The following is a 12,710-nucleotide window of genomic DNA, read 5'->3' on the forward strand; positions in this document are numbered from 1 at the left end:
TTTGTCAAAGCTTTTGTGATTTTACGAATAAAAGAGCCGGGCAGACTGGTCTCTGGGCAGCGATGCCGACGGAGCCGAGAACGTAGCTGTGGGGATGAACGGGAAATAGAGTGATGGGGTGAGATGCATTATATCATTAGACGAAATGTCTGCTTATTATGAGCACGGGAGATATCCTTCTCTCCTACCTGGCTCGCCATTTTGTTGTAGAGATATGACTGTGCGCTCTGCGTATAGCCTTATCTCCTACTTGGCTCGCCATTTTGTTGTAGAGATATGGCTGTGCGCTCTGCGTATAGCCTTAGCTCCTACCTGGCTCGCCATTTTGTCGTGGATATGTGGTTGTACGCAGAGTGCACAGCCATATCTCCCGTGCTCATAATAAGCACACAGTTTGTCTAATGATATGATGCATCTCACCCCATCACTCTATTTCCCGTTCATCCCCACAGCTCACGTTCTCGGCTCTGTCGGCATCACTGCCTAGTGACTAGTGAGCTCCGCCTTTTATTTGTAAATCATAAAAGCTTTGACAAACTGGATGTGATGGCTCCAGCAGCCAATCGCTTCCTCCATGGGAAGTGACGTCCTTCCCGCTGTCGTCCACCTTCTTCGTCCTTCCTTCCCGCTGTCGTCATCCTCTTCATCCTTCCTTCCCGCTGTCGTCATCCTCTTCATCCTTCCTTCCCGCTGTCGTCATCCTCTTCATCCTTCCTTCCCGCTGTCGTCATCCTCTTCGTCCGTCCTTCCTTCCCGCTGTCGTCATCCTCTTCGTCCGTCCGTCCGTCCTTCCTTCCTTCCCGCTGTCGTCCATCCTCTTCCTCTGTCCATTCGTCCTTCCCGCTGTCGTCCGTCCTTCCTTCCCGCTGTCGTCCATCCTCTTCCTCCGTTCGTCCTTCCTTCCCGCTGTCGTCCATCCTCTTCCTCCGTTCGTCCTTCCTTCCCGCTGACGTCCATCCTCTTTGTCCGTCCTTCCTTCCTTCCCGCTGTCGTCCATCCTCTTTGTCCGTCCTTCCTTCCTTCCCGCTGTCGTCCTTCCTCTTTGTCCGTCCATCCTCTTTGTCCGTCCTTCCTTCCCGCTGTCGTCCATCCTCTTTGTCCGTCCTTCCTTCCCGCTGTCGTCCATCCTCTTTGTCCGTCCTTCCTTCCCGTTGTCGTCCTTCCTCTTTGTCCGTCCTTCCTTCCCGCTGTCGTCCATCCTCTTTGTCCGTCCTTCCTTCCCGCTGTCGTCCATCCTCTTTGTCCGTCCTTCCTTCCCGCTGTCGTCCTTCCTCTTTGTCCGTCCTTCCTTCCCGCTGTCGTCCATCCTCTTTGTCCGTCCTTCCTTCCCGCTGTCGTCCATCCTCTTTGTCCGTCCTTCCTTCCCGCTGTCGTCCATCCTCTTTGTCTGTCCTTCCTTCCTTCCCGCTGTCGTCCATCCTCTTTGTCTGTCCTTCCTTCCTTCCCGCTGTCGTCCATCCTCTTTGTCCGTCCTTCCTTCCCGCTGTCGTCCATCCTCTTTGTCCGTCCTTCCTTCCCGCTGTCGTCCATCCTCTTTGTCTGTCCTTCCTTCCTTCCCGCTGTCGTCCATCCTCTTTGTCTGTCCTTCCTTCCTTCCCGTTGTCGTCCATCCTCTTCCTCCGTCCGTCCGTCCTTCCTTCCTTCCTTCCTTCCCGCTGTCGTCCATCCTCTTCCTCCGTCCATCCGTCCTTCCTTCCGCTGTCGTCCATCCTCTTCCTCCGTCCATCCGTCCTTCCTTCCGCTGTCGTCCATCCTCTTCCTCCGTCCATCCGTCCTTCCTTCCGCTGTCGTCCATCCTCTTCCTCCGTCCGTATTTCCTTCCCGCTGTCGTCCTTCCTTCCCGCTGTTGTCCATCCTCTTTCTCCCTCCCCAGCCAGTGTTGCCTCTTATATCTCCTATGATGGATGTGTTGGGCTTTTCCTGGTAGACGATGGAAAGGGAAATAGTTGGGGAATGAAGGGTGATGTGCGATGGATAGTAGAGGTGACGTCATTGCGTAGAGGTGGCGTCATGTGATCTAATGGCCTCCTCTCTTCCAGGTAATCCAGTACCAGACTGTGCGGTACGACATCCTTCCCCTGTCTCCGGTCTCCAGGAACCGACTCAGTGAGTGCTCTTCCCCATCCCCCCCCCCCCACCTCTGTACTGTACCCCACCCCCCTCCTGATATCTTTACTATCCCCCCCCGATCTCTGTACTGTACCCTCATCTCCCCATCTTTCTTCTATACCACTCCTCTTGATATTCGTACTGTACCCCATCCTTCCATCTGTACCACCACCCCCCCATCCTGATCTCTGTACCCCACCCCCTTCTGATATCTTTACTATACCCCTCCCCCCGATCTCTGTACTGAACCCTCATCTCCCCATCTTTCTTCTATACCACTCCTCTTGATATCCGTACTGTACCCCATCCTTCCATCTGTTCCCCACCCCCCCTTCTGATCTCTGTTCTGTACCCCCCCCCCCATCCTGATCTCTGTACCCCATCCCTTCCATCTGTTCCCCCACCCCCCTTCTGATCTCTGTTCTGTACCACACCCCCCCCATCCTGATCTCTGTACCCCATCCCTTCCATCTGTTCCCCCACCCCCCTTCTGATCTCTGTTCTGTACCCCCCCCCCATCCTGATCTCTGTACCCCATCCTCCCTCCCCTCTCACTACTGACCCCTGGTGGCGTTGTGTCCACAGATCAGGTGAAGAAGAAGGTCCTAGTACTGGATCTAGATGAGACTCTCATCCACTCTCATCATGATGGCGTATTGAGGCCAACAGTCCGTCCAGGAACCCCCCCAGATTTTATATTAAAGGTAAGTGCTGTGTAAGGGGTCTGCATGTCATGCTAAGAGCCCCCCCACTCATATCCTCACTAACCCCCCCTCTTCTCTACAGGTGGTTATAGATAAACACCCAGTCAGATTCTTTGTACATAAGAGGCCACATGTGGACTTCTTCCTAGAAGTGGTGAGTCCATCTATCGTCTCTCTATACAGTCCATGTATTGGGGCGTGGTCTGTGTGTGAGGCACGGGTGTGGGCGTGGTCTGTGTGTGAGGCGTGGGCGTGGTCTGTGTGTGAGGGGCGGGTGGGGGCGTGGTCTGTGTGTGAGGGGCGGGTGGGGGCGTGGTCTGTGTGTGAGGGGCGGGTGGGGTCGTGGTCTGTGTGTGAGGGGCGGGTGGGGTCGTTGTCTGTGTGTGAGGCGCGGGTGGGGTCGTGGTCTGTGTGTGAGGCGCGGGTGGGGTCGTGGTCTGTGTGTGAGGGGCGGGTGGGGTCGTGGTCTGTGTGGGGCGGGTGGGGTCGTTGTCTGTGTGTGAGGGGCGGGTGAGGGTCGTGGTCTGTGTGTGAGGGGCGGGTGAGGGTCGTTGTCTGTGTGTGAGGGGCGGGTGGGGTCGTTGTCTGTGTGTGTGAGGGGCGGGTGGGGTCGTTGTCTGTGTGTGAGGGGCGGGTGAGGGTGTGGTCTGTGAGTGGGGATGTGGTCTGTGTGTGAGGGGCGGGTGGGGTCGTGGTCTGTGTGTGAGGCGTGGGTGGGGGCGTGGTCTGTGTGTGAGGGGCGGGTGGGGGCGTGGTCTGTGTGTGAGGGGCGGGTGGGGGCGTGGTCTGTGTGTGAGGGGCGGGTGGGGTCGTTGTCTGTGTGTGTGTGAGGCGCGGGTGGGGGCGTTGTCTGTGTGTGAGGCGCGGGTGGGGGCGTGGTCTGTGGGTGGGGGCGTGGTCTGTGTGTGAGGGGCGGGTGGGGTCGTGGTCTGTGGGAGGGGGTGGGTGGAGGTGTGGTCTGTGGGTGGGGTCGTGGTCTGTGTGTGAGGGGCGGGTGAGGGTCGTTGTCTGTGTGTGTGTGTGTGTGTCTGTGTGTGAGGGGCGGGTGGGGTCGTTGTCTGTGTGTGTGAGGGGCGGGTGGGGTCGTTGTCTGTGTGTGAGGGGCGGGTGAGGGTGTGGTCTGTGAGTGGGGATGTGGTCTGTGTGTGAGGGGCGGGTGGGGTCGTGGTCTGTGTGTGAGGCGTGGGTGGGGGCGTGGTCTGTGTGTGAGGGGCGGGTGGGGGCGTGGTCTGTGTGTGAGGGGCGGGTGGGGGCGTGGTCTGTGTGTGAGGGGCGGGTGGGGGTCGTTGTCTGTGTGTGTGTGAGGCGCGGGTGGGGGCGTTGTCTGTGTGTGAGGCGCGGGTGGGGGCGTGGTCTGTGGGTGGGGGCGTGGTCTGTGGGTGAGGGGCGGGTGGGGTCGTGGTCTGTGGGAGGGGGTGGGTGGAGGTGTGGTCTGTGGGTGGGGTCGTGGTCTGTGTGTGAGGGGCGGGTGAGGGTCGTTGTCTGTGTGTGTGTGTGTGTGTGTGTCTGTGTGTGAGGGGCGGGTGGGGTCGTTGTCTGTGTGTGTGAGGGGCGGGTGGGGTCGTTGTCTGTGTGTGAGGGGCGGGTGAGGGTGTGGTCTGTGAGTGGGGATGTGGTCTGTGTGTGAGGGGCGGGTGGGGTCGTGGTCTGTGTGTGAGGCGTGGGTGGGGGCGTGGTCTGTGTGTGAGGGGCGGGTGGGGGCGTGGTCTGTGTGTGAGGGGCGGGTGGGGGCGTGGTCTGTGTGTGAGGGGCGGGTGGGGTCGTTGTCTGTGTGTGTGTGAGGCGCGGGTGGGGGCGTTGTCTGTGTGTGAGGCGCGGGTGGGGGCGTGGTCTGTGGGTGGGGGCGTGGTCTGTGTGTGAGGGGCGGGTGGGGTCGTGGTCTGTGGGAGGGGGTGGGTGGAGGTGTGGTCTGTGGGTGGGGTCGTGGTCTGTGTGTGAGGGGCGGGTGAGGGTCGTTGTCTGTGTGTGTGTGTGTGTGTGTGTCTGTGTGTGAGGGGCGGGTGGGGTCGTTGTCTGTGTGTGTGAGGGGCGGGTGGGGTCGTTGTCTGTGTGTGTGAGGGGCGGGTGGGGTCGTTGTCTGTGTGTGAGGGGCGGGTGAGGGTGTGGTCTGTGAGTGGGGTCGTGGTCTGTGTGTGAGGGGCGGGTGGGGTCGTGGTCTGTGTGAGGCGTAGGGTGGGGACGTGGTCTGTGTGTGAGGGGCGGGTGGGGGCGTGGTCTGTGTGTGAGGGGCGGGTGGGGGCGTGGTCTGTGTGTGAGGGGCGGGTGGGGTCGTTGTGTGTGTGTGTGTGAGGCGCGGGTGGGGGCGTTGTGTGTGTGTGTGAGGCGCGGGTGGGGGCGTTGTCTGTGTGTGTGTGAGGCGCGGGTGGGGGCGTTGTCTGTGTGTGAGGCGCGGATGGGGGCGTGGTCTGTGGGTGGGGGCGTGGTCTGTGTGTGAGGGGCGGGTGGGGTCGTGGTCTGTGTGAGGGCTGGGTGAGGGTGTGGGGTGGGTGGAGGTGTGGTCTGTGGGTGGGGTCGTGGTCTGTGTGTGAGGGGCGGGTGAGGGTGTGGTCTGTGTATTGGGATATCTCCATTCTATGCATGTTGATTTGTAACGGAAACATATCGAGAGCCATGGCTCCGCCCCCAGACTTTCTCCTGGTGCCGCCTACCACAGCCTGTCTCCAACATAAGCCGATCTCCAAAACTTTGCTCTTTTTTCCATTTATTTCCTTGAAAAGATGAAAACTTCATAGATGAATGTGTTAAAAACATCCCTGTCTGCAAGCCAGCCATGGTGAAACGCGTCGAGACGTTAATGTACTCGGTTTTCATCGTTGGACGGATGAAATGGAAAGAAGGGGTACTTTTTTTTGTCGGTTGGCTTATGTTTACTCGTGATTCGGGTTGGTCCATTTGCTACGTTTTTGCAATAGGAGCAGTCATTTTTTTGGGGGAGAAACCGTGAGATCTTACGGGAAGATGTCCAAGCTGGGTCACCAGATCTTACTGGAAGCCTCCATCCAGGTTGCTGTTGTCCAATGAAAAGGTCAGATCCTTTTTGAGGGCGGAGTTGCTGTCGTCCAATGAAAGGGTCAGCTCATTTTTGGGGGCGGAGTTGTGGTGGTATATACCACAGATGGGTTGTCTCCTTCTGGTGTATATCTCTTGAGGTTCTCCAGGACATTTGAGTGCATTGAGTGATCGATCTTCTTCTGTATCTCCCCCGCCCAGGTCAGTCAGTGGTACGAGTTGGTCGTCTTCACAGCCAGTATGGAGATTTACGGTTCTGCCGTGGCCGATAAACTAGATAATAACAGAAGCATCCTACAAAGGCGTTTCTACAGACAGGTGAGCAGAGGGTCTCGGGGGCGTTTCGGGGGAGAGGGCACACCCTCTACGTTACCCATAGACCTCCCCTAACCGGGACAAGCATGCTACCTATAGATTGTTATATGTACTCCTCCATCCACTCGCCTCATACAGCGTTCTTCTGGTGTCTCTATGACTTTCTGCATTTTTGGCCCCTCCTCCCTCTACTTTCCTTTGTCCTGATTGGTCCTCTCTCTCCCCCCCGGCAGCACTGCACGCTGGAGTTGGGCAGTTACATTAAGGACCTCTCTGTGGTTCACAATGACTTGTCAAGCGTAGTCATCTTGGACAACTCTCCGGGAGCGTACAGGAGTCACCCAGGTAAGTGGCCCCTCGTGTAGATAACGCCCCCCCCCCCCCCCCCCCCTGTATGGTGCCGGCCTTCCGGGGAAATCTTCATCTCATCAGACGTGTTTTGAACTTTTGACCTGCAGATAATGCGATTCCTATCAAGTCGTGGTTCAGCGACCCCAGCGACACCGCGCTCCTCAACCTGCTTCCCATGCTGGACGCCTTGAGGTAGGTGACTGGAACCTCCCAACCGTGCTTCCTTTACATTGGCAGGTGGGGGGGGGGGGAGGAAGGTGGGAGGTGGGGGAAGAAGGAAGGAGGTGGGGAAGGAAGGAAGGAGGTGGGGGAAGAAGCAAGGAAGGAAGGAGGTGGGGGAAGAAGCAAGGAAGGAAGGAGGTGGGGGGAAGAAGCAAGCAAGGAACGAGGTGGGGGAAGAAGCAAGGAACGAGGTGGGGGAAGAAGGAAGGAAGGAGGTGGGGGAAGAAGGAAGGAAGGAAGGAGGTGGGGGAAGAAGGAAGGAAGGAGGTGGGGGAAGAAGGAAGGAAGGAGGTGGGGGAGGAAGGAAGGAAGGAGGTGGGGGAAGAAGGAAGGAAGGAGGTGGGGGGGGAGGAAGGAGGTGGGGAAGGAAGGAAGGAGGTGGGGGAAGAAGCAAGGAAGGAAGGAGGTGGGGGAAGAAGCAAGGAAGGAAGGAGGTGGGGGGAAGAAGCAAGCAAGGAACGAGGTGGGGGCAGAAGCAAGGAACGAGGTGGGGGAGAAGGAAGGAGGTGGGGGAAGAAGGAAGGAAGGAAGGAGGTGGGGGAAGAAGGAAGGAAGGAGGTGGGGGAAGAAGGAAGGAGGTGGGGGAGGAAGGAAGGAAGTGGGGGAGGAAGGAAGGAAGGAGGTGGGGGAAGAAGGAAGGAAGGAGGTGGGGGGGAGGAAGGAGGTGGGGGAAGAAGGAAGGAAGGAAGGAGGTGGGGGGGAGGAAGGAGGTGGGGGAAGAAGGGGGGAGGAAGGAGGTGGGGGAAGAAGGAAGGAAGGAGGTGGGGGAAGAAGGAAGGAAGGAGGTGGGGGAGAAGAAAGGAAGGAGGTGGGGGAGAAGGCATGAAGGGGGAACATATGTGATATCACGGGACTGACCCCGCAACACTTCTGCATTTACTGTAGTGATCTTGCGTGATCACGCGGCCAGCCTTGTGTTGCACATCATTGGCCCCTGCACCCGGTGGCGCCATTGCTCCTTTGGGTCAGGTGGTGTTGGGACACTTTGGTCACTTCATTATCTCACCTAGTGAGGGGTGACAAACGTGACCTATCCAGGGGTCAGTTCACATTGCATGCCTGAAAGAGGAGTTGCCCACCCCCAGTCGTCGTCGCCCCCCTTCCCCAGAGGTTTTCAGGGCACCCTCCACCTCCTCTGGGATCAGAATCCATACCCTGTCGAAATGAGTAGTCGCCTCCCACTGGTGGTCGGAATAATTGGTATGGGGGGACACATCATCCTTCTTCATCTCTGACCGTTGGTGGAAGGTGAGCGCTTGTTTCGATACGTGGCATATTCTGATCATAGACGGTATGGGGGGGGTACACGTTGTCCTCCATCTCCATTGGTGGTGGTGTGGACATTTTTATGAAGATATATGTAATGTCATAGTGTCTCCCAGTGTTCTCCCGCAACCCTCTCTAAAGAGCTGACTGGGGTAGAGGTCACATCCTGTGATGTCACTTCCCATGGAGGAGGCGATTGGTTGCTGGAGACATCACTTCCTGCTTGTCAAAGCTTTTGTGATTTACGAATAAAAGAGCCGGGCAGACTGGTCTCTGGGCAGCGATGCCGACGGAGCCGAGAGCGTGAGCTGTGGGGATGAACGGGAAATAGAATGCATCTTACCCCATCATTCTATCATTGGACAAATTGTGTGCTTATCATGAGCATGGAAGATATCCTTCTCTCCTACCTGGCTCGCCATTTTGTTGTGGAGAAATTAGTGTACAGCCTTGGCTGCTACTTGGCTCGCCATTTTGTCGTGGAGATGTGGCTGTACGCTCTGCGTATAACCTTAGCTCCTACTTGGCTCGCCATTTTGTCGTGTACATATGGCTGTGCGCTCTGCGTATAACCTTAGCTCCTACTTGGCTCGCCATTTTGTCGTGTACATATGGCTGTGCGCTCTGCGTATAACCTTAGCTCCTACTTGGCTCGCCATTTTGTCGTGGAGAAATGGCTGTGCGCTCTGCGTATAGCCTTAGCTGCTACTTGGCTCGCCATTTTGTCGTGGAGATATGGCTGTGCGCTCTGCGTATAGCCTTAGCTCCTACCTGGCTCGCCATTTTGTCGTGGAGAAATGGCTGTGCGCTCTGCGTATAGCCTTAGCTGCTACTTGGCTCGCCATTTTGTCGTGGAGATGTGGCTGTACGCTCTGTGTATAGCCTTAGCTCCTACCTGGCTCGCCATTTTGTCGTGGAGAAGTGGCTGTGCGCTCTGCGTATAGCCTTGGCTCCTACCTGGCTCGCCATTTTGTCGTGGAGTTGTGGCTGTACGCAGAGTGCACAGCCATATCTCCCGTGCTCCATAATAATAAGCAGACATTTCGCCTAATGATATGATGCATCTCTCCCCATCACTCTATTTCCCGTTCATCCCCGCAGCTCACGTTCTCGGCTCTGTCGGCATCGCTGCCCAGCGACTAGTGAGCTCCGCCTTTTATTCGTAAATAATAAAAGCTTTGACAAACAGGAAGTGATGGCTCCAGCAGCCAATCGCTTCCTCCGTGGGAAGTGACATCACAGGATGTGACCTCCACACAGGAAATCCTTCCAGCAGGATGAGTTAAATACAAACAACCAATAAGTAATGGCTAAAGAAGTCTTATGGGCGTGTCTGAGCGGAGACGGGGTGTTTGTATGTTTTTAACACAAGAAGCCGCATAACTTTCAAACATGGACGCCCTCCAGGGACACTTCATAAGCTCCCGTAGGAATCCTTATTCTGCGCTGTTCCAGAGAACGCATACCTGGATTATACTAATATTGCTGGGGATGGGAGGCTATCTGCAGGTGTATGCTGTGAATTCCCGACTATGCTGATCAGAGACGAGAGCGTACACCGCCCCCCCCCCCACTTCCTATAACCGATGATGTCCTTGCAGCGTGATCATATCCCTCCAGACGATCGTTCTGTGCATCACACAGGGGCCCTTTCATTGGCAGACATATCCCCACTCTGCAAACACCTCTCTCCAATCCCAGGAAGTTTTCCACTACCAGACGGGTCTCAACCAGCGTCAGTCCGCCCAGTCAGCTCTTTAGAGCGGGGTGCGGGAGAACACTGGGAGACACTATGACATTACATACGTCTTCATAAAATTTCCACAACAGTGGAAGTAGACAGTATGGGGGACACAACGCCCCCTCCCCCCCATCTCTGGGGTGAGAACATGCCGTGCATTGACACAAGTGGTCAGAGTAGATGGTATGGAGGGGTACACATCGTCCTCCATTGGTGGGAGGTGACCACTTGTTTCGAAGCATATCTTGACCCCAGAGTAGACAGTATGGAGGGGGCGGGGGTCACATTGTCCTCCATCTCTGGGCGGTGACCCCTTGTTTTGAGGTATATCCTGACCCCAGAGTAGACAGTATGGGCGACACATCGTCCTCCATCTCTGACCATCGGTGGGAGGTTACCACTTGTTTCAATGCAAGGCATATCCTGACCCAGAGTGGATGGTATGGGGGACACAGAGCCCCCATCTGAGGTGAGAACATGCCGTGCATTGACGCGAGTGCTCAGAGTAGACAGTATGGGGGAAAATTGTTCTTTATCTGACCATCGGTGGGAGGTGACCACTTGTTTTGAAGCATAGCTTAAGTAGACAGTATGGAGGGGGCGGGGGTCACATTGTCCTCCATCTCTGGGCGGTGACCCCTTGTTTTGAGGTATATCCTGACCCCAGAGTAGACAGTATGGGCGACACATCGTCCTCCATCTCTGACCATCGGTGGGAGGTTACCACTTGTTTCAATGCAAGGCATATCCTGACCCCAGAGTGGATGGTATGGGGGACACAGAGCCCCCATCTGAGGTGAGAACATGCCGTGCATTGACGCGAGTGCTCAGAGTAGACAGTATGGGGGAAAATTGTTCTTTATCTGACCATCGGTGGGAGGTGACCACTTGTTTTGAAGCATAGCTTAAGTAGACAGTATGGAGGGGGCGGGGGTCACATTGTCCTCCATCTCTGGGCGGTGACCCCTTGTTTTGAGGTATATCCTGACCCCAGAGTAGACAGTATGGGCGACACATCGTCCTCCATCTCTGACCATCGGTGGGAGGTTACCACTTGTTTCAATGCATGGCATATCCTGACCACAGAGTGGATAGTATGGGGGATACAATGCCCCCGCCCCCCCATCTCTGGGGTGAGAACATGCCGTGCATTGACACAAGTGCTCAGAGTAGACATTATGGGGGAAAATCGTCCTTTATCTGACCATCGGTGGGAGGTGACCCCTTGTTTTGAAGCATAGCTTGACCCCTGAATAGACAGTATGGAGGGGGCGGGGGTCACATTGTCCTCCATCTCTGGGCGGTGACCCCTTGTTTTGAGGCATATCCTGACCCCAGAGTAGACAGTATGGGCGACACATTGTCCTCCATCTCTGACCCTCGGTGGGAGGTTACCACTTGTTTCGATGACATATCCTGACCCCAGAGTAGCTGGTATGGGGGGTCACATTGTCCTCCATCTCTGACCATTGGTGGGAGGTGACCACTTGTTTTGATGACATATCCTGACCCCAGAGTAGCTGGTATGGGGGGTCACATTGTCCTCCATCTCTGACCCTCGTGGGAGGTGACCACTTGTTTCGATGACATATCCCGACCCCAGAGTAGCTGGTATGGGGGGTCACATTGTCCTCCATCTCTGACCCTCGTGGGAGGTGACCACTTGTTTCGATGACATATCCTGACCCCAGAGTAGCTGGTATGGGGGGGTCACATTGTCCTCCATCTCTGACCCTCGGTGGGAGGTGACCACTTGTTTTGATGACACATCCTGACCCCAGAATAGCTGGTATGGGGGGGTCACATTGTCCTCCATCTGACCCTCGGTGGGAGGTGACCTCTTGTTTCGATGAATGGCATATCCTGACCCCAGAGTAGACGGTATGGGGGGGTCACATTGTCCTCCATCTCTGACCCTCGGTGGGAGGTGACCTCTTGTTTTGATGACACATCCTGACCCCAGAGTAGCTGGTATGGGGGGGGGGGGTCACATTGTCCTCCATCTCTGACCCTCGGTGAATAGGGTCAGAACAGGTGCGTTGACGTAAGTTGTCAGAGTAGAGAGTATGGTGGACACCACCTCCTCCATGTCTTTATTTTGTTGTCACATCTTGCGTTGTTGAATGATCCAACTTTATTACTTGCATACACTAACATTCCTCTTCTCTTCTCTCTCCATTTCCAGGTTTACAGCCGATGTCCGCTCTGTCCTAAGCCGTAACCTTCACCAGCATCGACTGTGGTGACATTGAGCCCACCCCCCCCGCGATCCCCCGTTCATCACCTCCCTTCCTCCGCCTTATTCCTGCTCCCCCCCCCCCCAATCTACAGACAGAGACTGTACACCCGCCCTCCGAGGAAGGAAGATGCTGACCCGTCCTCCGGCCCCCCTTCTCTACCTCTAGGACACTTATCACGGGGGGAGAGTGGTGACCATGAACTCTATGAATTCCCTCCCTCCGCCCCTTTTTTTCAGGGGCTGGCGCGTGCGTGGGGAGACACTGAGTCTGGTTTTTAATTGTAGACTTTCTTGTATAAAGAGAATTATTTCAAACTGTGTTTGCTGATTGTGTGTACATCCCCCTATGTGTGTGCGTGCGGGTGGTGGAGGCACCGCAGGCGCTGTGGTCACATGAGGCGGAGCCTCCGACTTCCCCGTACATTGTAGACCCGCCTTCTTCTTATCAATGACTGGTCTGTAAGTCTCAAACAAAATCTAGACTGCAGCTCTGTTCAGCCAGTCCTGTGATCTGCACTGTACAGGCAGCGTTTGGGTAAGTGCGTTGGATGGGTTTATACTGCCACCTACAGGACTGGACACTGGCCCAATATAACTCTTCATCCCAGCAGGCCTCAGTTTTTTGCTAGTGTCCCAGGAGCTCTGTTGTAACAGTCTATTTCTCGCCTTCATCGGGTAGACGGGGAGGTCTCTAGCTCCCAGATTGTGGTCCTTTTAATCAGAATTCCTGCTCCACTGCTGCTTGGCCTGGTGT

The 12,710-nt window shown here is 56.0% G+C and overlaps 2 protein-coding genes across 3 annotated transcripts; one reads left to right on the forward strand and one right to left on the reverse strand.

The window, feature by feature from the left end:
• Positions 1 to 674: 674 nt before the first annotated feature.
• LOC120922756 (cylicin-2-like) lies at positions 675 to 1,769 on the reverse strand. The gene has a single exon (XM_040334797.1). The coding sequence runs from the start codon at positions 1,767 to 1,769 to the stop codon at positions 675 to 677; it is 1,095 nt and encodes a 364-aa protein (XP_040190731.1).
• A 270-nt stretch (positions 1,770 to 2,039) lies between these two features.
• Positions 2,040 to 12,271, forward strand: CTDNEP1 (CTD nuclear envelope phosphatase 1; the record flags this gene model as incomplete). Of its 2 annotated transcripts, XM_040334794.1 has the most annotated exon segments (7): positions 2,040 to 2,106; positions 2,695 to 2,813; positions 2,896 to 2,967; positions 6,024 to 6,140; positions 6,371 to 6,482; positions 6,596 to 6,680; positions 11,903 to 12,271. In XM_040334794.1, coding segments are annotated over 7 exon segments (633 nt in total), but the record flags the coding sequence as incomplete, so codon positions are not given.
• Between the last annotated feature and the right edge of the window lie 439 nt (positions 12,272 to 12,710).

Source organism: Rana temporaria, unplaced genomic scaffold (genome assembly GCF_905171775.1).
Source record: "Rana temporaria unplaced genomic scaffold, aRanTem1.1, whole genome shotgun sequence".
Lineage (NCBI taxonomy): Eukaryota > Metazoa > Chordata > Amphibia > Anura > Ranidae > Rana > Rana temporaria.

Bases quoted from the DNA above. Each gene is read 5' to 3' on its own strand.
- LOC120922756 (XM_040334797.1), bottom strand. From the start codon at position 1,769: ATGGACGGAGGAAGAGGATGGACGACAGCGGAAGGAAGGACGGATGGA.